This window comes from Euprymna scolopes, chromosome 20 (genome assembly GCF_053919585.1).
Source record: "Euprymna scolopes isolate OS-2025 chromosome 20, ASM5391958v1, whole genome shotgun sequence".
NCBI lineage: Eukaryota > Metazoa > Mollusca > Cephalopoda > Sepiida > Sepiolidae > Euprymna > Euprymna scolopes.
Genome location: NC_136501.1, coordinates 57,829,753 through 57,855,446, shown reverse-complemented (window position 1 = coordinate 57,855,446; position 25,694 = coordinate 57,829,753). Strand labels below are relative to the sequence as shown.

General features: G+C 35.1%; 1 protein-coding gene across 6 annotated transcripts in view; it reads right to left on the bottom strand.

Moving 5' to 3' along the window:
* Positions 1 to 25,694, bottom strand: part of LOC145241440 (LIM domain transcription factor LMO4.2-like) — a 473,578-nt gene that overhangs the window by 249,790 nt on the left and 198,094 nt on the right. For all 6 annotated transcript variants that reach the window (XM_080104394.1, XM_080104398.1, XM_080104399.1 and 3 more), the window contains exon 3: positions 2,783 to 3,020. In XM_080104394.1, coding sequence (XP_079960520.1) covers positions 2,783 to 3,020 — 238 coding nt within the window. The remainder of the gene's footprint in view (positions 1 to 2,782; positions 3,021 to 25,694) is intronic.

Genomic DNA, 25,694 nt, shown 5'->3' with positions numbered 1-25,694 from the left:
TTTAAACCCGAAATTCACTCCCTCCTCCCATCAAACGGTTAAAATAATTACTTTTGTTTAATTAATCACATGCAAGGAATTGTTTCGAACTCAAGATATACATACCGTACTTTGGGGTAATTGTGCCAAGTCCGGGGTAATTGCACCAACTAGCTAAAAGTGCTCTTTTTGGCAACCACACATATAAAGAGCACTTTTAGCTAGTTGGCGCAATTATCCCCGGATTTGGCGCAATTACCCTAAAATATGGTATATCATAATATTTTTGTTGTTATTTTTTAGTAATAACTTGATTACTGGTATTAACTGCTTCTCATTACATATTACAAATAAGAAAGTTATCACTAAAAACTAGAACTATAACAACAAACCGATAAGCAGGTAATTTTAGGCACACTCTTCTTGGTGTAACAATTAACGCATCCGACTAAAGACTTGATCTGATGCTGGGTTAAAATCCTGTCATAGTCAGCCATACTGATGAGCCATAGTAATGGCGAAACATGTGTCTGGATAACTTTAATCTATAACATATGAGTTTGTGTTTGTTTATCTGTTTTATGACAAATCAATCCTTTGAAGCACATTTCCAGCAGATATTGTAAAATAGGGTTATGTGATTGACTTCATAGATGCTGTCACAGACTTTGCAAGAATTGGCTAATTCTTAAGTTAAAATCTTATCAGATCTATCATATTTAATGATTAACTAAATAAAATAAATTTTTATCAGTCAGCATGGCAAAATTTTGTTAACCAGCTTGATTCTGTTTGGCATTCTTGCAAGAGGGACCATGTGAAGGTTGCCAGCATCCATAAATGAAAGTGGTATCATGAAACTGGGTTTGAATTCGGTATACACGCACCTTGTCAGCCGATGCCGTGATCCATTTAACTGTAACCATCTAGACTAACATTATAAGAAAGGTATCATTCCAAAATGCACCCCCTCCAATAGCATTTAAGTTTGGTGTGGTCTTTGGCTATAATATGTGACAACAGCATATTCTTTTCATTGTTTTGACCCTTGAGTATATATCTGTTAATATCTTCTGTTTTTATATAGACTGATGTGGTTCTCTGTTGATTGACTGCGTCAGATATATATTTGAGAGTCAAAAGAATGAAAAGAACAGTCTGTTGTCAGAGGCCAAGTGATAACTCACTAGTTTAAAAAAAAAAGGGGGGGTGCAGAAAATGACAACTTGTTTTCAATTAATTGTACACAAGAATTTTCAGGTGCTATCAAGTTCAAGTATTAAATAATCGAAAAAGAATCGGTACGCCATAAATGTCTTTAAAATATTCATTGAAAAGAAGTTCCTAACCAAAAGATGTTTCAATTCTGCCAAGCCGAGTTAGTTGTCTGAATAACTATTTTTATTCTAATATGCAAGTTAACTTTTTTTTTTCTCGTACACTGTACAGTCAAAACACCATATTTAAAGTTAGTTCGCCTTTTCACAATAAACACACCATTTTTAAATAACGTATACGTTATCAGTTGCAAGGTCAACTAATTTCCGTATTTGTTTTTAAAAATATATATTAACTACCATTTGTTATTGTGATTTAAAGGAAAAAAGAAGAAAATTCAATAGTTATGATTTGAATAAATGAAATAGTTATTTCGCAATCTTGTTTTATTTCATATACAGATAGTTTTAGCATTTGTGTTCAAATACTCCGGTCTTTAAGAAGGACCAACTTGGTTTTCAACAAGTTTCGATCTATTTCTAAACTGCAAGTGAAAAGACCAACTGATTTCTTCTTTCTTTTCCTTTCTTTATGGTCACATTTCAAAGGAAAATACATTTGTATTGAAATAAAAAATATTAATGTTTTATCAGCAGGAATAAAAAAGGAAGACTTAGTTTTGTTTCTGCAAAGTTATGAAATGTCTAGTGTTAACATTTCAATTAATAAATCGATAATAATAAATAAAGCAATAATAAGCCAGCAAAGCCAGCTACTATCTTATGAAGCAGTCCTAGACAAACCCTCTCCCCCCTTAAAGGCTTTAATGAAATATAAACAATTTCATAAACGGTACAGAGAAATTGTTGTATTATTAGAAAAATTTTAATCCAAATTTTCTAATGTAGCAGTTTTCTATTTTTTTTTTTTTTCTTTTACGTATTTTTGTGTCTGAACATCTTTTCATTTATTAAAAGGTCTGAGAGAGTCTCTGTAATAGTGACTCGTCCTGAAATGGTAATTTCAGTTAATGTATGCAGGAAGAAAAAATACAATTGACGAAACGAAATCGAAGTGGGACAGGTATTTCTTTAAACTTTTCGAGAGTCATTGTAAAGAGTTTTGATATTCAAATTGATAGGTTCTAGGTTCAAATCCCAATGCTGGAACTTTAATATCACTGCTAAGTAAAGGAAACTTTTAAACCAAAAACATTATAATACACATAAAAAAAAGTGAAAATAAATTTTTTATTATATTGAAGCAACTTAGTAACAATAACACAGTAAAATTCTTTTTTTCTTCTTTTTTTTTTTTTTAAATATTGAGCCCCTATGTGAAATTTTTGTTTAGTCGATTTGTGAAGTTTTAAAAATTTATTCTCAATTTTGTCATTTTTTTTTTAATGTAATATATATGGTGAGTGACAGGCGTCTAATTTTGGGGACAAAAATTAGTATAGCTTGTTGATTTTTGCTAAAAAGTGTTTTGATTTTTTTTTTTTTTTTTTTTTTTTTGCGGAATGGGAAGAGGGAAGGGTTTAATTTTTGGGACAAATTGGTCTAGCTTGTTGAACGGTCCATACCTTGTGAGAGGATCTGGCTGGAACTTGAGTGTGACCCCGCAAAACCTTCGGGTAATCCTGTTCACATAATAAACTGCCGTTAACAAGGCTAAACCTTTCGCCTGGGTTCAGTTGGTGATGGCATGTAACACAGGTGAAACATTTGATATGGTATACATTCCCCTGGACTCGCATGACCAGTTCAGTTGCTGGGATGTTCTGACCGCATGAAGAGCAAGTGCCCCCTGATCCAAACATTCTGAAATAGAAAAAAAAAAAAAAAGATGTTAAAAATGTTTTTATTCTTTGCTGTATTCAGACTAAACACTTATAATATGCTCCTTTTCAGCATCTCCCTTTGTTTTTTGTTGATAAAACAGAAAAAAAAAAATAAAACGAAAAATGTTTTAGAACCATTTAAAGAGATAAAACAATTTAGAAAGCAGAAAAAACTATAAAAAAAAAAAAAAAACTCAGAAAACCCAGAAAAACTGTAAAAAAAAACAAAAACAAAAAAAACAGAAAACCCAGAGAAAAAAAAACAAAAAACAAAAAATAAATAAATAAAAAAACAGAAAAACTAAAACAGTTCTCATCTTGAGTGTTTCACAACGTTTTTGTCCTTGGATAAATTGTAAAAAAGAAAACAATAATTCATCCCCTTGTGTCACTACTCATGAAATCACCGGTCTTTTTTTTTTTTTAAATCTTTAAAAAAAAAAAAAAAAAAATCAAAGTTAAAAATTCGCTAGCAATGAGTGTTAAATGAATAAATTCTGATCCAGAAAACAGCAATTCTTCCCTCTTTGTCAGAAAGATCGCTATTGAAATGTGAGGCCTAAAGGACAAAATAAGGGAAGTGAGAGTGACATGGCTGCTGAAAGTAAATCTAAGATCAATTTTCTACTCCTTTTGTATTATTTGAATTCTTCAGACTAATGTTCTCATCTTGAGTGGTTTTTGCATGTTTGTGGTTGGCATAACCCTTGACCGTCTTCCGGGATCGCAAAATTCATACTGGAGATTTCTACCCAGTAATAACTGATGAAACAAGAACATGGGTTGAATGACAGATCCTGTTCCAAATACCATGCAAATTCTTCGGGTTTACAGAAAGATTCACAGAGTTTGACAAGATACATCTGAAGAAGGTAAAATAACACTCAAGACGAGAACAGTAGTTTGAATACAAACACGAAAAATTATTCCTTATTACAGAATTTCAGAATTGTAATTGGGTTTCATTTTGTTTCGCCTTAGTAGCATTATCGATGTCTAACCCCCCCCTCCTGCTCTACAATTCTTGTTATTACAGTTGAATGAAGGGAGAGGGGGGAGTGTGTGAAGCTTGATAAAGAGAAGCCTCCATGGCAGAAAGAAATGGTAATGATAATTAAGTGACAGCAGTGGCGCCAATTGCGGCCATTTTTCTTGTGATTGTTCTCATCCCCTTACTTTGCCGGTGCCAAACAAAAGGATTGAAAAATCGCAAAAGAGTACGAATTCGAAATTAACAAGGGACAAGGAAAACACTGGGGAAGAAATCACACTTCCTCGTTCGGTATGGTGGAGGAGGGGATATGGTTCAGAAGCAAAACATATCTCATAAAAATCATATCTCTCTATATATAAAGAGAAGTATGTCTTTATATATATCTCCATCCCCCCTCTCTTTCTAATACATAAAGTTAAGTGTATAAATGACAATCATATTGATACACCTGTTAGATTCACCTAAGTTAAGCAAAGTTGAGATTTGTCAGTAGCATATGTGTGACCATTCGGAAATACTAAGTGCTGTATGTAGGAGGCCGTCGACAGCTCCTTGCAAGAACTGAATGCTAACATCTCCCCCAGACAGGGATATACATACGACTGAAGACTTTGTCAATTTGATATTCACATGAATTTTCTTCCTTTGGAGAAAGTCGGTTCAACCCGTTTCAGTACAAAAAAAAAAAAAAAAAAAAAAAGCAACTCACGTATGTCTATTTTTTCTATGCACACACGTATGTTAAGATCAACATGGTACCTTAGGTTTCAAGCTAGGTGAGAAAACCCAGACACCCCCCCCCTCTCAAATTTTACTTCTATTTATAAATCTGTTTTTCTTTAAGTCATATTTAATTTAGTATGGCTAAAGAAATCCGGTTCGCTCTCAGTTTAAAACCTAAGGTACCATGTTGATCTTAACATTTATAATATAATAAATAAATGGCGTCGTGTTTCAGGGTTTCAGCCATACTATTCCAAAAATGAAAAAATAAGTGAGCATTTCAGACGACTTCATTTTATGTGGACCTTGCATAGCAAACTGAACACCACACTAAAAATTGAACAGAAATAATAACTAAAACACGATGCTTAATCTATAAAACGAAAATTCTTACCCAAATAATATATTTCTTGAGTTTTTTTTTTTTTAATCTGAAACTGTTTTTTCTCTCCCCAATTGTAATTTATTTTCAATTATCTGTCTTTTCCCTTGTTATTCCTTTCCAGCTTTACCCCCTTCCCCTACCACCACCGACTGAAAGCGATTCCAACATCGCCATGTCTACCTCACGTCTGGAACGATTACATCCATTTAGACAACCAGGTGAATTTTTGCTTTTAACACCTGAAGTCGACGAGTCTAAGATTAATTCGGCAAGAAAAAAAATTAGTGTATATACAGAATGAAGTGGCGAAGGAAGTAGGGGGGGGGAATAAGAGAATCCATTAGGAAGGAAAGGGGTGTTCGGGCGAAGGGTATTAGATGTGAGGTGGAGGGGGGGGGGTTATCCGCTATTTCCTGATTGAAAACAGGAAATAACCAGAAAGTGAAATGAAAACGAGGCAAAGAAATGCAATAAAATAGAAATACATGAAAAGCAACCGCCATAATTAAAGATGGCGGTAGTGATTGTGGCGGTGGTACTAGTGGTTATATGAGTTAGGCTAAGGTTAGTATGGAGAGAGATGAGATGAAAAAAATAAGAGAAAAGGGAAGGATAGGAGGAAAAAGAGAAAAGTGAAAAGAAAAAAGAACAGGATAGAAAGGTGAAAATACGAAGGAAGAAGAGGAAAAGGGAAAAAACGAAGAAGAGAGAAGGGGAAGGGAGAGGAGAGGAAAGGGGGGAGGAAAGGGGAAGAGAGAGTGAGAGAGAGAGGAAGGGAGTGAGAGGAAAGGAGAAAAAGGAGGCAGAGAGAGGAGAGGGGAAAAGGAGGAAAGGAAAAGAGGGAGGGAGAGAAAAGGGGAGGAGGAGAGAGAGGAAGGGAAGAGGGAGAGGATGAGGGAAGAAGAGGAAGAGGGAGGGAGAGGAAGGGAAGAAAAAGGGCGTGAAAGAAAATGGGGAAACGGATGGAAGAAAATGGAGAAAAAGAGGAAAGGAAATGGGGAAAAGGAGGGAGAGAAAAGGGAAGAGGGAAAGGAGGGAAGAGGGGTAAAAGGAGAGAGAAAAACGAGAGAAGAAGAGGGGTGAAAATAGGAAGGAAAGGGGGAGAAAATAAGAGCAAAGAGGAAAAATGGATAGAAGGAAGACAGAGAAAAGGGATTAACATGGTGGAATGGAGAGAGCAGAAGAAATACATGGTATAGATACAGGGCTGTTTGAGTTTCAGCCTGAGAGATCAGTGTTTGGTCATTATCTTTATTAGAACAGAGATTGTAAATCACCCCCTCCCCGCCTTTCCGGCGGCGTCGCAACTAGTACCCCACCTCCACTTCCTCAAGGCAAAGACGATTGGCTGAAGCTATTTCTGAGTGCGAGGAAGGAGTGGGTACACGTACAAATACTGGTTAGCAGAGACTGGTTATCACATTACGGAAAGTGGGGGACGGAGTTACATTAATAATGGATTGTACAGTTAATAGGTGTGGTGTGGGAGAGACAGAGAGAGAGAGAGAGAGAGAGAGAAAAAGAAAGGAAGGGGCGCTACTTTTCGCTACAGTGTTGGTAAATGTTACGCGGTAATAGAGATTGGGATGGATATAACCGAAGTGTTGAATAAAGCGGGGAAAGAGACTTATTGAGGTGTGAGAGGGATAATAAGAGAAGGTACACATGGATGATACTGGATTGAAGAATATTTGGATATCGAGACAAATTCAGCGCAATGGCTGCAGAGAGAAAGGGGTCGAGATATAGTGAAAGAGCGGGTGGAGATATAGAGAGAGGGGTATGCATGTTTAGAGAGAAAGGGGAAAGGTATATATAGAGAGGGGGCAGATATAAGTTTTTTTGTTTTTTTTTTTTAAGCAGCGAACTTTAAATCACAGAAAAATATTTGTATCATCATACAAATATATGGTTTATTCTCACCATCACTTTTTGGCATTTATTATTTAAATTATAATTTCGGGTATACGACCCCGCGCGTCTGTAGCCTAATTTAAAGGTCCAATTTTTACACACGTTACGCATTGAATTAATTTTGACAATAAGGCGTCGAATGTTATCTTTCAAGTCGTCTATTATGTCTTGTTTATCAGCGTAGACATGGGACTTTATATATCCTCAAAGAAAATACTCTAATGCGGTCAAAGTTGACAGATTCATTTCATGAAATTCGTTCAAATGTAAATTAAAATCAATTTGCAGACATTGCTCAGATGTCAGTCTTTTCAAAATAAATTACCAAAACCAAGCCGAACTCAAAATAACCGACAGCTGCGAAATCTGCGATTAAAGAAAATAAAGTTGTCAATTTAAAGTTCGCCGCCTCAAAAACACCTTATATAGAGAAAGGGAATAAAATATAGAGGAGTACACACAAGAGAGAGAGAGAGAGAGAGAGAGAGAGAGAGAGAGAGAGAGAGAGAGAGAGAGAGCGAAAAAAAAAAAAAAAGAAACGAAGGAAAGACAACAAAATATTCAGGGTTTTTTTTTTCTTACTCTTACAAACTTTCCTTTTTCTTCACATTTCATTTTGTCCTTCCCAACAACACCGTCAAAAGATTCAATAAAAGCCATAAAAACAGAATTACAACATCGAATCAGTATCATGTTTTTCGTTCGTTTGGTTTTCTTTAAAAAGTTAGTGAAACAATAAACAAGGCGAACGCGGAACAAACAAGATAATTTTCAGAAACAAAACCGGTGGAAAATGGCGGAAAGGAGATCGACTAGAGAACTGTCCAAAACATGGACAAGTCTTTATCGAGGCAAAGCCAAAACGGAAGGAAGGTGTAAGTATTTTTTGACGGAATCTTTCTTTAACAATCTACAAAAAATCAATTATCAAATCAATACGAAATTTTCACAGATTATTTACAAAAGAATGACAGTGTATTTATTTTTCCATAATCGATATTTATATACATTTTTTTTTCCTATGGCCCTCCCTTTCTTTATTTGTGGTTACAAATATGCGTAAAATAATCAGCAGAAACTGAACAAAAGATATTGTATTATTGGGAGGGTAAGGATTGTACATAAAAAAACAAACAACTGTGCAGGTATCAAATTTTAACATTGAAAACCCGAATTTTGAATTTATTTTAATTTTTCATCTTTTGTGTTTTTAAGTGTGAAATTTGTGGAATATGTTAATTGTGTGTTTATTTTTACGAAAAACACCCCTTTTAAATCTTTGAAAAATAAATTTTCTTTTAGTGAGCCCAATATTGCTAATATACCATTAAACTGAAAATGCTTTAAAGAATCAATATCAAAAAAGAAAAAAAAAAATCGATAAAAAACTGCGCATTTTGTTAAAAATACGATAATTTCTTTCGGTAATTTGTCGTTACATGATATTACCTCACCTATGGTAGACCATAAGACCTACACACAGTTGTTCGTATTTACAAACAGTTGTTCTCTTTCCCTTTTTGCTGTGATTTGCGCTTGACTTAGTTTAACGTGTGGGGACTTACATTTACCACACTCTCTCGTCCAGAAACACTTAGTCCTGGTGGCAAGAGAGGGTCAAGATAACCAAGCGTGATACTAAATGCAGGAGTTCTCTCCAACACATACAGCGCCTAGCATTCCCCAAATGGTTACTCATCTGGTACTGGCCAGCCTCATCGTTGCTTAACTCTAGGTGTTATGTAGGCAACAATATATATATATATATATATATATATATATATATATATATATATATATATATATATATATATATATATATATATACACACTAGCAAAAGTACCCGTCGTTGACTGGGTTCAAAAACAGTCTACAGAAAATGGACTCTGATTTATGAAAGTATGATAGGTTATGAAAAGGAAGGGTTGTAAAGAGATAGCTTCGAATTTGGGGGTATCAAAATCAAAGCAAAATATGATGAAAGTAAAAATAAAATAGATAAACCCCATAATTTATTATACCATACCTGTTCACACTGAAACACTTATCACAATATTCGGTGGATCTATATTAAAAAAAACCTTGTTAAACTTTGTGACATATTTCCATTCTATGGAGGTCAGGCGCGAACGAACACCCCATAATTTTATTATACCATATTTCTTCAAACTGAAACATAATTATCAAAGTATACTTACGCAGATAGATATGAAAAGTCGTTATTAAAGTTTGTGCCTATTTCCATTCTATGGAGGCCAGACGCGAACGCAGGCCCCACAATTTTATTATACCATCCCTATTTAAGTTAAAACATACTTATCAAAGTATTATTATGTACATCTATATCAAAAACACTTGTAAACGTTTTTTTTTTTTAATTTTTTTATTTACATACTTTGTGGACGAGGCGCGTACGTAGATCCCACAATTTTAATGAATCATCATTATGCCAGATCAAACATACCAATTCCTGTGTCTCGATACATCTTCTATCATTATATGTGATCAGTTTTCTATAATAGTCAACCATATAGGAGCCTATTCGTGACCAGACACACACACAAACGTTCAGCTTTATTTATATATATATATATATATATATATATATATATATATATATATATATATATATATATATATATATATATATCGCTTATGAAAAAAGGATAAACCCTTATCAAGTTGATTCTTCACTTAATCATCAAAACAAACGTTAGTCATATAAAGGCTACCGTAGTTTCTACCAAATTATTGAATAAATCGAAATCTATAGAGGGAGATAAAAGATGGCATGATTTGAAATTCAGGTACTTATAATAATTTTTGCATATTCTTATCATCCTAAATCTTATTTAGATAAAAAATAAATAAATAAAAATAAAATAAAAAAAATAAATAAAAAATAAATAAATAATAATAATAATAATAATCATAATAATAATAATAATTTTGGCGGTGAATGGTTAGGTGTATCAGAATTTTTGTAGGAATTTTTGACACCCCTAACACGAAACTGCGAATAAAATATATAAAAAAAAATCGTAATTTCTCTTTTAAAAGTGGGTTGTTTATTTTCTTTATGGATTATACTTCCAAAATAAACTATTAAAGTTGTATAAAAAGTAATAGAAATATTATTTTTTTTATTTTTTAAAAAACAATAATGAAATTAATTGAATTTAACGAGTTCAATATTTTTCAATTTTTAAACTTTAAAAATCTATCAAAATTTTTCTATTGATTCTATTTTTACGATATTTTCAAGGTCAATGTGAAATTTTATGCTCTTTCCAATAAACCGAATATAATATTTTAGACAAACGTTTTTTTTTTTTAATTCACGCCCACCCCACCTATTTTGAAATGTCTATTAAAAAGTATATAATTAAGTTTTATATATCACAAATTGAAGATAAAAGATCAATAAATAACATATTCTAATTTAAAACGAAAAAAAAAAAAAAAAAAAGAACATTTTTTTGGAAATTTACCTGTAAAGGCCGAAGTTTAAAACTTTTTTTATCATTAAAAACCACATTGTTTGTATTTTTTTTTTTCAAATGAAACCTTGGTCCTTGCCCCTTTAATTGAATAAAAAATTAGGGTTTGAATTCCATTTTTCGAGTAGTTATAAGTTTGGAAAGACAGGGGGTCGAATTATTCAATATTTTTCACGAAGTTTCTGACACACCTAGTGAATGGTGGTGTTTTGAAAATTTAAAATTCTATTTAAAAATAGTAGGAAAAGTTTTTTTTATTATTCTGCTTTTTATATGATAAAATTCAGGTTTTTATCTTTTTGGAAAAAAAAGTTGATAAAAAATAATGGATTTTAATAGTTTAATTCGTTTAAAAAAAAACAACAAAAAAAACTTTGCTCAAGAAGAAGATTTTAATCGATTTTAATTCGTTTAAAAAAAAAACAACTTTGTTTTTCTTCCATTTTTTGGCTGTGCCGATCTTTATCTGATTTCGCCCATCAAACTCATGCAACACCGCACATCCCTAACGGCATGTACCAACATCGTAATGTCTTGTGTGGACACGTGAAAAGAGAATTTGAAAATGGATTTTTTTTTTCGAAAACATGATTAGAGGAAGAAGAATACGATGATTTTCCAGAACAGCTGACAAAATAAAAACGGGTGAAAAATTACACACACCACAAAGAAATGTTACCAAAGGCAAGCTAAGTTACTCTTCTGCCGATTTGGATAAGTTTTTTTTTTTTTAGTTTAACTTATTTTAAAGTGTTTTTTTAATTGAAAATAATAGTGTACAGCGTGTAAAGTTAAAACGAAATACAAAATGGCTGCTTTATTCGAGCCAGAGACGAACCTCGATAATCAGTCAAAAATCGAAAATCAAACAAAATACTGGTAGAACATTTTCGCACGACTGAAACCATTTCTGTAAGTTTATTGTTTACTTTTCAATTTTGGAGCGATTATCAAGACTCGATTATAGCTCTAATGAGACTACCATTTTGTTTTTCTTTCTAACTCGACACGCTTTAAACTACCTGTAAAAAAACACTAAGTTATTTTTCATCTCCTTTTTGTTTTGTCAGCTAGTCTGGAAAAATAAATCACCGAGAATACATTAATCATTACAACCAAATGAGAATCTGTAACCTGGCAATCACGATGATGAGGATAGATCGGTATATGTAAATCAATGAGGCCGTCAAATGTAAATATTCAATATGGCTTCCATAAACGATTAAGAAATCGTTATAAACCTCAAATAAAGAAGGCCATGGAAAAGTCAACGTTTAGCTATTACGATGTGAAAATTTTGCCTCTTCCGCGAACAATAAAGGCCGTAGGAGAAAAGATGCGAGACATCTTAACTGAAAATGTAGTCACCGGTGTTGTTCTATTTTTCTGGTCATCGCAAATAAACTGCAGCTTGTCTGAGCCACGACAGAGTTTGCAACATCAACCATTGACAAATGGGCTCGTTAACACGGCCGGACAGCAGGAAGGCAAGGTGTCTCGCCTCTCGGCCTAAAAACCACTCGTCTCGATCAAAGAAAGGTGGCCAGGAGTGGTCATCGGTCACTAGAAAACCGACACTAAAAATCTTCCACAACGAATTTAAATTGAAATAGTCTTTGTGGTAATCTTAAAAGTACTTTCAGTCGCAAAAGGTATTTTGATTAAATCGAACAGAAGCAAAAAGATAGAAGACAAAGTGATTAGACGCAGAAGTCGAACTGTCTAGGTTGATTTAAAATCTCGGGCTGTAGTGGAAACTGTTCGATCCATTGGTTGATAAAGAAAAAGCGAAGAGGGCGGCGAAAAGAAACAGATTGGTTCGTAAAAGTATATATTGACAAATATATAAAATCTTATTCTATTATTATAAAGTAAATAATAATGTAGATACATTAAAATATAAGCAACAAGGAAGAGGGTAGTAAGTCGTATTGTTGTGAAGTGGGGGTCCATGACAGGAACAAGACATGTAACGGAGGATGAGACATTTTTATAACAGTGATGACGATGATGATGCAAATCTGGGAGATTTCATATTATTCTTGAGAGACATGAATGTGGAGAGATGTGAAATGGACAGTTCTTTCTAACACGGAGAAGGTAATTCATTATTGTGAGGGGATACAGTTAACCCTTTGGAAAGGTGTTTCATATAATGTTCATTCACAAAGACGATAGAAAAAAACACATTACCTTTCGGTGGAAGATAAACGAAGACAAATGCTTACTTATAACATAAAGACATTTATTATGGCTGTGATGATGATCAGGTATTCGATGCCTTGCAGAATTACATTGTCTTGTCTACCTTTCTGGTTCGCTTCCGAAAGAAAAGGCTTCGGCTAACCCAACTCTCCCGATTCTCTATCAACTCCGAACTCTTCTAACTCTCCTCACTGACTGATTCTAACTTAACTGAATATATTGTTATCTATCTCTCTTTGTGAGACCAGAACGTGCTCATACATGTGCATGTCTCCTCACGTGGATTTACATATCACACCTGTCTCCCAACATGCTTTTGGCAATACAAAGAACAGTCCTTATTTTACATTGTCTGATTCTACTTGCTCTGACCCAATTATATATATATATATATATATATATATTTATTTGCTTCCCCACCAAAGAAAATTAGGGACAAGGCCGTTTTTAATGTGGGGTAAAAACCAGCTCCCCTAAAAGTAGGCAAAAAGGGGGCACTGATACCAAAAATAATAATTATCCCAGTATAGAGGGTTTCCCCTCCATTGACTGGTACAAATTATCTTAAGTGCAGCATCTGCAGAACAGGTACTACACTTTGATCTCGGCCTGAAGGCCGAGAACAACAGAAAAAAGGCAAGCCTCTTATATATATATGTGTGTGTGTGTGTGTGTGTGTTAGTTATTTCTAGCACAATGTATAATGCTCTACATTCCTACCATCGTATCTAAATTGCAATATGTATTCTTTTTAACTTTTGATTACTGGGTTCGATTCTAGCTTTTTCTGTTAATAAATATTATTTTCAATCCTATCTACCTTGTTTATCTAATTACCGGGATCTGTCTCCATTCCATATATAACAGTATAATGGATTCATCCAAACGATAAGAATACATTATATATGTGTGTGTGTGTATGAGTCACCACTTATCAAGGCCCAGAGGCCACTCGAGGATGAGGGTTAAAGAGTATACAATATCAGAATCATAGTAATCGTTAGTAGTGGAGATTCAGTAAATTTGTTAACTTAAGTGGAACGACTCATCAAGAACTTGTTTGCATTGGACTTGAAGACGGCCATAATGTAGTCAGCTGGAAAGCAGGAAAACGGAAGACAGTTCCACAGTCGTGCCGTTCTAAGAAAGAAACTTTGTTCATGGAATCTACATTTAGGTTTAGGCACAGATAACGAGTAGTTTTCAGCTAAACGAGTGTTTCTTGTGAAAGTTTGGCGAGGGGGGACCATAGAGTGGCGTTCAGACGAGCATTAGGCATGAAAATAAAGCAAAGACATGCTCGCAACGTCTCTTCTGTGAGAAAGAGGTTGCAAGGAAGAAAAAAGGGCATTCCTACTAAGCAACAAAGTCTATTTTGAACATTGTCAAGGCAGGATAAGATTTTCCTAGCAGCTCCTGCCCAGATGTGGCAACAGTACTCCATTAGCGGATTTTTTTTTTCTTGGGCAAAAAAGAAAAACACAGATTAGACATTTTTATCATAAGAATAGGCAACCCCCTAATGAAAGGACTATGGCTTGTAAAATAATATTTTTAAAAATACGTGAGCAGCCCCATCGTCATTTACTGGTAGGACTGGCCTGACTAACTCCTTCTCAAGGCTAAGAAGGCAAAAATAAGACTCAAGATGAAAACAATAGTTTGATTAAAACAAGTAATAAATTTAAAAGACGTTACATAATGCAGGAAGTTCATGGCGAACGGAAAGAAGACGACACTCGGGCGTGATTACTCCCCCTCATCATTGATAATAGATTGACATATATAACAATGGTAGTTTGTTTGAAGTATTGATTCGCTACTATAGTAATTAAACGAATGCAAATTTACAAACTGTTTACAAATAAATTGAAATTAAATTTCAATTTATTTGTGAATAATACGTAACAAGGGGTCGAAAAAAACATCGTATTCCACGTTGTAACCTGAAAAAAAAAAAAAAAAAAAAAAAAAAAAAAAAAACGTATCCTACGGCAACCGTATCCCAGGCCTCTAATGTATTTCCATTTCCTTGCCAATTCCTTTTTCATACAAATTAAAAGCAGGAAGAAAAAAATCTGACTGTTTTCTGAGGAATATACATTATTCAACGAAACACGTAAGATATAAAAATATGTATAACATATAAGCGAATTAAACACATCTCCTGGTTTGGGAATATATAATATATATCTTAAATACTACTAGCAGACCACCCGGTATTGCCCGGCCGTAAAATACGCATAAATATATTTTCATTTATATATAGAAACTGAGACATGTCCATGCGAGTGTTGTTTTTTTTCTAAACAGTTCATTTCTTGTAAGTAAAAAAAAAAATACTTGAGCTAAGATCGAAACCAAAACCTAAAGACAGCGCGTCAAGTATGATAACCATTTGACATGATCTTTAAAAAGTGTTTCCAAACCTACTTATTCTTAACATAATGTGAATGATTTGCGCATGCGCAGTCGTGAAACAGTTAACATTTTTTTTTTTTTTACCCATGAAAACCGATTAAAAGTTTTCCACATGTCTGATTACCCGATACCCCAAATTTCAAGTCTGTAGATAAAAAATTCGTTGAGTATATAGGTTGAGAATTGTCCTCACTCACATTTTCACTTTTATAGATATATAGAAGATAGTGTGTGTGTGAGTGATAGAAGCAATAGCTGTTAAATAAAATGTAGTCTTTGAATTGCAACTATACGAAACAATAAAACAGAAATAAAATGCAGACGTGTCGTAATACAATTGCTTCTGGAACCGATCAAGATTAATTGGTTTAATTTATTTTTGACAAGTTAATCTGTAGACCGCATAACTATTTGCGACCGTTTCGCTTACGCGGACTTTTCGATAGCTAAGAAAGTCGGTAAATAGAAGAAAAACGTCCGGAGAGGAGACAAATAAAGACGACGGGACGAATACAAATCGTAGAAAAGGGAGAGGGAAAGAAAAGGCGAATAGAAAGGTGAGAGGGGAAAAAATACAGGGAAGAATAAATGACAAAAAAAGAACAAAGGGTGGGGAGGTTGGAAAATGGGGGAGGGGAGAATGGAGAGGAGGGGGAGGGGGAAAAAGGGGTATAAAAAGGAGGGGAAGAAAAATAAGGGGGATGGGAGGGAAAGAAAAATAAGGGGGATGGGAGGGAAAGAAAAATAAGGGGGATGGGAGGGAAAGAAAAATAAGGGGGATGGGAGGGAAAGAAAAATAAGGGGGATGGGAGGGAAAGAAAAATAAGGGGGATGGGAGGGAAAGAAAAATAAGGGGGATGGAGGAAAACTGGGGAATTGGGGGAGGGAGAAAAATGATGAAAGGAGGCGAAATAGGGGAATAAACAAGAAACAGATCACAGTGTAGTATCTGTTCTGATGTTACACTTCACCTTTTCTGTCCTCGGTCAGTGGAGTAGAAATCCTTCATGACCGATACAATTTTTTTCCCTATCCACAGTGCCCCTTTTTGGGAAGCTGGATTTTTCCCACATTAAAAACTGACCTTGTATCTAACTCTGCCCTCGTGGGGAGGCAAGTAATTAGTAACAGGAAAAATAAACGTTAGACTTCCGGGCAACGCAGAGTGATTACGACGATTGACCAATAAAACATTGACCTATTTCAAAGGTCGAGAAGATATCTGGGGCGTGTATTTACGCAGTAATCGTTTATTTAATCTTTATATTAATTAAATTTATAATCCAACGGTACGTGTCAGTGCTCTTTTCTCGCACCTACGTGAAGTAATTTTTTTTAAAATTTACTATTAATCGAATATGTATTGAAATAATGGAATGCAGTAAAATACAATTATATTTAAGAATTTAATTACGAATTTTCCAGGCACCAGACGACTAGCCTGATTCTAACTCCTTCTCAAAAGACGAGAAGGCAAAGTCTGGGAGGATGGACCTCCTAGAACTGCACATGACCTTACCTCAGCCAACAAAACAAGGCACAAAAATGGACTAGACTCTGGTGATTTTGAAATTCAATTTCAATTTATTTGTAAACAATTTGTAAATTTGCATTTCAATTTATTTGTAAACAACTCTGCCATTTCAATAGCTGGGAGGGGAAAAAAAAATTTTTTTTCGTGAATTTTCGAAATTGAAAAGGAATTTGGAAGCATTTAAACTGTCGAATAAAAATAATTTCTTGCCTTAAAAATTATTAGTGAGTTTATATATATCAATAATTTGAAGGTTGAGCCCCCCAATGAGTTCGACTTGAAAAGGAAAAAAAATTGCAAAAGCAACGATAAAAAAATTAGTTTGATCGCCAGCTATGAGTTAAATAATATTAATAATCGTGGTGATATTTCCTATTGTAATTTTCTATTTCAGAGTCAGTTCATCTGCGACTGTTGAATAAGAGGAAAGGGAAGATAAATAGAAGGTGGAGATACAGAGATAGAAAGAGAGGAGAGGGACAGACATAGAAAAAAAGGGGCGATATAAAGATAGAAAGGAGGGGCATAGAAAGAGGGGGAGAACAGAAATGCGTGATTATATGTATGTTTCGTTATGTCGATATTTGTTGAACGCTGCCAACTCGTTTGCTAAACGTGTTGCGCGCAGATAAAAGAAGGCGACGAAGCCAGTCGCCTACCTATCCACACGTGGATACACATTAGTATTTATGGAATACAGATTGCAGATTATTATAGATGTCTCATTAAGTAAGCAGTAGCAGTGATAAGAGTTCAGACAGATTCCATTAGTAATTATCTACATCGACACCTACAAGCGAAACAGCGCACACGCATTTCGGTGGAGATCATCCCCCGCCCTACTGAATATATAGGAAGTTACACACACACACACACACTGTAACCCGGATAAAAGAGATGTCATATTCCTGGCCGAATCTCTCTTATATCCGGGTAACACTGTACATTAACATAGGCTCTAATCTGGGATCAGAGAAAATCTTCCTTATATTCAATTTCTTATATTCGGGTCTCATATCCGGGCTACATTGTATACATGTGTGCGTGTCGCTCCCTAATTGAGGGCATCACATTGGCGAAGGGAAAAATTATTACCAACTAGCATTTAGGTAGAGCGCTTTCGTTCAAAAACATCGCAAGCAAAAGCAGTTAAGTGGCATCCATTAAGTTTCTGTTAAATAAAGTTGAAAGCAATGTGGAGAGGGCGGAATAATGAAAAGGATAAACAAAAACAAATAATTGGATACAATATTTTTCCTCCAAAAACTTACCTATTTACTTTTCAGTATCACATAGTTTGACTAAATTTAAAGAAAGTATTGATATTTCGGGGGAAAACTCCCTTTTCAAAAAATAAAAACAGAGGAAAAAAAATAAAGAAACGTCCAAAGACGCTTGCCCTTTCAAAGCCCCCCCCCCCCATATACACATAAACACGAAAGCAAGTTATACACCACCGACTGTGATTATGCAATTCTTACAGCTTCGTACCTAGAAAAACCTGACAGTGATAAGAGACAAGGAGGGCAAAGACACAACATTAAAAGTAAGGGTCCCCAATGATGTTGGGTTAAACAGAACAGTGGGGGAGGGGGGAATAACGAACTACCAAGGTCTTATGTACGAAAAGAAATTGGAATCTTAGGAAGTTTCCTATCATTCAAGTAATTATAGGAGCAATTGAACTCCTGAAAAAAATTTTCAAAAATTATCTGGGAAATATACCCGATGAACCAAGTGCAAGAGATACAAACAATAGCACTTAAAGAGACAGTTAAGATCTCTCACTCGATACATACGAAATAGCGAGTGAATGTCATCTAGTAGGATGCCCCCTTCCCAGCTAGAACAAAATAAGAAGTATCGATAATCGCTAAAAAATCGAAAAGTGAACAGAATATTGGTAGAACATTACATTTTTGCAGGATTAATAACGTTTATTGGGTGAGTTTCTACCAGTATTGTTTAATTTTCGATTTGAGCGATTATCGAGATTCCACATAACCATCTAATGACAGCCATTTCTTCCTGTACCAACTTAAAACTCGTCATTACTTTTGTTTTAAGGTAAATAAACGCTTAAAAATAAGTTAAAACACAAGCAAAAAAAAAAAAAAAAGACTATGCAGGTAGGCAGAAGAATAACTTACCTTGCCTTTGGTAAGATTTATTTATATATTTGTTTTTGTTTAACCATTGTTTTGTTTTCGTTTTGTTAGCTTAATTGCCAAAATGCCCAATCACTTCTGTGCCTAAACCGAAACATAGATTCCATGAACAAAACGCCTTTCTTAGAACTTCACGTCTGTGGAACGCTCTTCCGTTTCCCTGCTTTTCAGCTGACTACAATATGGCCGTCTTCAAGTCCAACGTAAACAAGTTCTTAATGAGCCGTCCCCTTTAAGTAATCCAATTTACCAAATTTCCACTACTAATGATTACTACGGTATTATCCCAGTAACTACTGTACACTCATTAACCCTTATCCTTGAGTGGCCTCCGGGTTTTGATAATTTGTGACTCCGTTGTAAAAAGAAAAAAAAATATTGCTCCAAATAAGTAAATGAGACACTGCCATCTCTAAAAATTAAAATAAAATAAGCACTGCTCGAAACTAACATTATACTACCCCCCAATCCAATTACCTACTCTCATAGGATACTTCTCTCCGTAGCCAGGATACTACCCTGTACCATGATGAACATACGCCTATAGTGGTTAGCTACCCACTCTCATCTACCTAAACCACTATTCCCGATTTATAAAAGAGAGCTTCTCGACCCCCCCCCATATCGGGTTCGACCAACAGTCAATGCCCGCCATTTTCTTCAGTTTTTTAGCAACACTGTGTCTCACGTTCTACAAAATAATTAGGCCCCGTGGGTACACCCCGAATAACTAGACTTGCCCAGACATATGGGTCCTTTTTTTTTTTTTTTTTTTTTGTTATTTTAAGAAGAAAAAAAAAAAGGTACAAGTGGGGTGCTCTCCCCCTCTTCACTTTCGGGTCTACCTCCATTCTTTTAAGGAAACAAGGGAAGAGAAGAACAAAAGTAATGGCCAACTCTATATCTTTTGATCTCTTCGCCATCACTCATTATCAGGGTACTTTGCTGGCAGCGATCATTAGTCCATTTGGTTTTTAAAAAAGATCCTGTGATCTGTTCTCTTCTATTCAAGGTCGTTATCTTTGGGCCCCCAGTCGTGCTGTATTAACCTTTTCACAATTTTGCTTCAGACATGAGGACTTTAGCTCATAAGGGGAGATAAATCGAGTTTGGCGCCACTTGATATATGTGTAATTGTGTTTGAAAACGGAGTTACTGACACACACACACACACACACACACACACACACACACACTTAAAAAAGGCATGGCTCTACATTAAATTTTAAGTTATAGAATTTTAACCAGAGCGTGAGCATAAATAACAGGAATTATGAAGGTAAACTAATGAACTTAGGAATTATTTTATTTATTTACTTATTTTTTTACTACGGCATATCAACCATTTTCGGCTTTATTTAATTCCGAATCCTATAATCTATATAAAAGAAATTTTTAATTTTCAAAGTCTTATTGGTCTCCCGACAAAAGGAGGGTGGACCTGTAAATTCAACCTTGTCCGTTCATCTGTCCGCCTTTTTCTCAATAACTACGCCTTATTGATATGAGTAAAAATGTAACAGAACGGATTTTCTGGGGACCCCCCACCCCCACCGGGGATGCCTTTCGGGTTAAAATGGCTAAAATTTACCCTTTTGTGCTTATTAAAAAAAAATTTGATGCCTTGGATTTTTATTAAATTTTCTGAAAAGTTGTAACTAACTTATTTCTATATAATTTTGTTTGTCTATACTTTGCGATAACTCTTGGGTGTGCCCCAAGGGCTCGTCTAGGGCTAATAAAAACACTCCATTTTTGGGACTATTTTTACCATATTTCCCGTTCACATCAGGCTCATGCGACCAGTAGTTTAAGAGTTTAGCAACTAAACACACACATCTATCTATCTATATAGATAACGTTTACTAAAATATAATAACTATCTATGTACATTGCGGAACCATCTGAGTAGAGATAACTGTTCAAGCCAGTCGCACCATTCGAACCCAGGAACAAGAATCACTATTAACTCCAATTCCGAACGCTCTAACCAATGACGCTACCACATATATACAGGGTTCCGTTTTTACTATAGACAAAGGTACAGCATTTGTTTTAGCTTCAGTCGGGACGGGGTTGGGTCAGGAGATTTTTCTTTTGTTTTTCAATCCAGAGTGCCCGTTTTAGGAAAGCTTGCAACATCCAGTCTCATCCCCTTCCCCCATTAAAAAACCGACCTTGGTATCTAACCCTGCCCTCTTGGGAAGGCAAATAGGAACATCCAGTCTTGTATTTAACTTTAAGCAAACAAGTAAATAAGAATTAACTAAGAGGGGGGGGATGTGGGAGATTAATTTAACAACAACGAGACCGAAGTCTACGAGAGCGAGTTGAAGAGAGAATGTCTTAATTCTTTTTACAGACATATTTCTCCCTAAGATACACGAGAAAACTAATAGGCTAAAAACTACTCCTCTATTCTTTTATTAGTAGTAAGCCCACAGCCCTCTATCTAGAGAAAGAAAGGCCGACTCTAGAACGGGTATAGGGGAGTGGAGGAGATGGAGAGAGGGAGAAAGAGAGGAGGTAGATAGGCGTTTTCTATTTCTTTTTAATAGAGAACTCTCCAACTGCCTGACCTATTTCGTTACCCCCTCTCCGTTGGAATAGCCATTAAGAGGACTAACAGCCTCTTTGCAGATCCAGTCTACAAAACAGAAGATGGGTAATCGCAAATGCACTCTCATTGGAGGAATCCGTGAGAGGGGGAGAAAAATGCATGCACGCACGCACTAATACACACACACACACACACACACACGTACATATATAACGAGATATAGGAAGTACACAAACACACACACACACACACACGTACATATATAACGAGATATAGGAAGTACACAAAACACATGAAAAATAAGAGAGGGGGAAAAAAGCGCTCGTTATTTGGGTACAGCGCATAGCAACATTGAGAGTATTAGTACAATTAATTGTAATAATAATGATATGGCAAATCGCGAAGACTGCGCTGAAGACAGACAATTATTATAGGGAGGAAGAGAAGTGATCATTAGATGAAGATCCTCAGTATAATGGGTCTCAGAATTCCAGGAATCACACGAACTCGAAATAATTGAGCAGATGAGATGTTTTCATCTTGACACACACACTACCACAAACTGCAGCTTCTCTATACACATGTACACACATGCACATACACGAGGGAAGAGACAACACACACGTATATATATATATAACTCGATTACATATATTATATAATAAAGTATATTCACAAAAAAGAGACGTAGTGAGCCTATCTCTGCTCTATAATTATTTTCATGGCAGATTCTCGACTGAGCTCCCATTTATGGTCCTCACTGTAAAATATTAACAAACACTCGTCTAACTACAACCGTTGTCAATTTCCCATACCCTCAAGCTATACCTAAAAACTAAACAAAAATTCCACAAGCAAAGAAGCAACACTTCTACCTATGACCCCCCCCCCTGTAAAACATTCACAGTAGACATCGTCTAGCTACAACAACTAACATTTTTCCTTATCTCGGTGTGCCTAAAACTAAACGAAAATGCCACTGTCTAAGTTTCTTTCCTAGAACTGCTCATCCGTGGAACACAATACGGCATGACTGCTTCCGAGCTCACGATAACATGACCGTTTTCAAGTCTGACGTGAAGAAGTTCCTGTTGAGCCATCCTCTTAAATAAGCAAACACAAGTTTCACTATTATTGATCAACACGGTGTTGTCTCAACAGCCACCTGGCACTCATTAACCCTTATCCTCGAGTGGCCTTTGAACCTTGATAAGAGGCGACCATCCTTTCCAGTAAATACACCACGATAAATGCTTTGCCTTCTAATTCTGTTACTCTCGAGTTTAGTGTTGCCTTAACACATTAAACTGGGTTGGTGCTGGGTGGATTATTAAATGGACTCGAGGCTTATATTGGCAAAAGAAAAAAAACATTCAGTAGAAGTCCGCATACGGCATTAAGGATTAATAACAAAATACAGTACAGTATATAATACACATGTATATAATCAAATAACATTATAGTAACACCGTAAGGCGGGGCAAATACCATAACAGGGTCCAAAAGAAAATCATATTCTACATCGTTGAACGTTAAAAAACGACATTATTTTTGCACCAACCTAATATTATAATAAAGTCGTATGCCAGTGTTTGTTTACAAACTAATATATATACACAAGGTAGACTGTTTCACAAATGAATTGTCATATTGAAAACAATGGTCAGTCTACTTTCGCAGTACACGTAAGTCGAGATTCCCACCTTGACAATCGCCCCGACAGAAACTGGGCCATTTTAATGGTCTTTGTACTGTGAGATTGACGCAAAATGTTTTGTGTAGCCCTCTCAGGTCTTGCTACCCGGTTTTGTAGAGGAGCTAGTTTTTCACTTGTTGTCCAAGGCGCCTTTACAAGGAATGTCCATCGCGCTACTCAAACTTATTTTTGCAAGGCTAGAGTGCTCCTCCTCTTGGTGCGCTGACCTGTTTTCCCACCTTGTGTCACATCCTCTCGCGGCGGAAGAGTAGTAAATACAGATTTTATATACTTCCATTCCAACATGATTTCTATATATACTGTCTGTCCGTGCGCATCTTTCATTTTAGTTAAGTTAGAAAGTTCAAGGAGTATTAGTTTCTATCTCCTGAGTAAATTCTCTCCAAATAAAAACCCTGGAGAAAACTCAATTAACGTCTCCTTGTGCCTTTCTATATGAAAAGAGTTTTGTTCATCTTAGATAAACAGACAAGACGATCGACGGCAACGACAACAAAACGCGACATCAGACAAGGCGATAAATGACCAACGTATAAATACCCCACACATGTATAAACATTTTATGTTGCTATTGCAAATATTACATAAGTGTAATTGGCTCCTGCAACACACTTAAACGATCGTCGCACGGTTTTAAGTGATGTACATATATTCATACTAGCGGAGGAGGGGGCTTTGCCCGGTCGTAAATACGCTTAAATATGATATTTTAATTTGTCCAGATTTCGTAGTGATTTCAAAAGTAAAAAAAAAAAAAAAAAAATTGGGTGCCATCAGTTAGAATCGAAACAGAAAGCAAAACTGTACCATTCATAGCTGATGACGTTATCACTGTACAAACGTGACACGCATATGAACTGATTAAAAATAAAAAATTAAAAATAAACTAAGATGAATGTACAAAATGTATAACGATTTTTTCAATTTTTACCCATTTTTGACTCCTTAAAAACTAGTTTAACTGGTTAAAGACCTATAAAAGAACGATCCATAAAAAATCCAATCATTTGAGGCCCCTAGCACTGTTCTGCGAATTTTAGTTTAGGAAGAGTTTGAAAATATAGAGACTGACAGATATAGTAAATTTTATAAATTAGACTAATCGGTACTTGTACAGTTTAATCAAGACCTTAAAAAAAAAAAAAAATATGGAAAAAAAGAAAAAAAAATATGGAAAAAAAGAAAAAAAAAGGTATATTGTACGTATCTGTTTTGGACTGAAGATCTCCGAAAAAAATTTTTCAGTAAATTTGATCGAGTATTTTTTTTTTTTTTTTTTTTGACAGCGGAAAAACACGTTTTTATGACAGCACGTTTAAGGTAGACATCTTTGAATTAACACGCCAGGGGGAGATAACTCCATTTAAAGGGCCGACACTCCCTCCCCATCTTTAATACTAGCTTTTCTTCCTAAAAATCGAACCTTTTGCTCAATATCATAAAAAATTGTTTTTGCGCTGTAAAACACAAACAAACAAAACAAAAAACTACTTGATGAAATTTTTTTTTTCAGAGAACTTCATTCCATAACGGATACGTACAATATAAACTTTTTTCAATATTTTAAACCTCTGGGACCTGAACATATTAATACTTGAACAAAAATTCTGAAATTAGGATTGCACCATATATGGCACGGGCGGCCCTGTCTTGATTAAACTGTACCGACTAATCAAATTGAATTTGGTGGAGATATGCACTCTCTACCAAATGCCATTCTATTTAAAAAAAAAAAAAAAATTATTTTTATTTGTAGGTCTAAATATTAAAGAGGCTGCGATGAAGATGATGATCCACTGAGGAGCAACTTTTAAACTAAAATAAACGATCCATATTCCATTAACCACTTTCGTTACATTTCATTTCTTACTTCTCTGAATATTCAATACATTTTCTTGAGGGGAAAATCACGGAAGCCCATTTAAAGTCATCCTGTGAAAGCATGGATAGGCGGGGGACGAAAAGAAATGGGGGGGGGGGCAGTGATCAATTGAAATACTAAAGTATTGAGTAATCACTTCCTTTTTTTTTTTTACTCCTGTTTTTCTTTTGTTTCCTTCCATTGTTAATCGATACGAGATGGAACTGTGAGCTTTTGCAATCTCAAGTGTTCTCATAAAGTAAAAAGGTCCGACGAAAAAGATAAAATAAATTGTCAATGTGGACGGTTTAACAATCTAGTACACACTCGATTGAGCTTTAATCTATGGTCCCCTGACTTCGTTAAACATTCTTAACAACTCGTCGACCTACAACCATTGTAAACAGAACTTCGATTAGCAAAGTTTGTTAGCTAGAACTACCCGTCAGTGGAATGCAATACCACGAGGCTGCTTCCCAGCTGACATGGTCATTTTCTAATTCCAATATTGTTAAACCATACGTTTAAATAATCAAATTATGCACATTTATAATCATTATTACCAATCTTCAAGATAATGTCTCACTGTCCACCTGACAAATCTATTAACCCTTATTCTTGAGTCGCTTTTGGGATTTGATAAGTGGTGACTCGATACAGAAAGTGTCTAC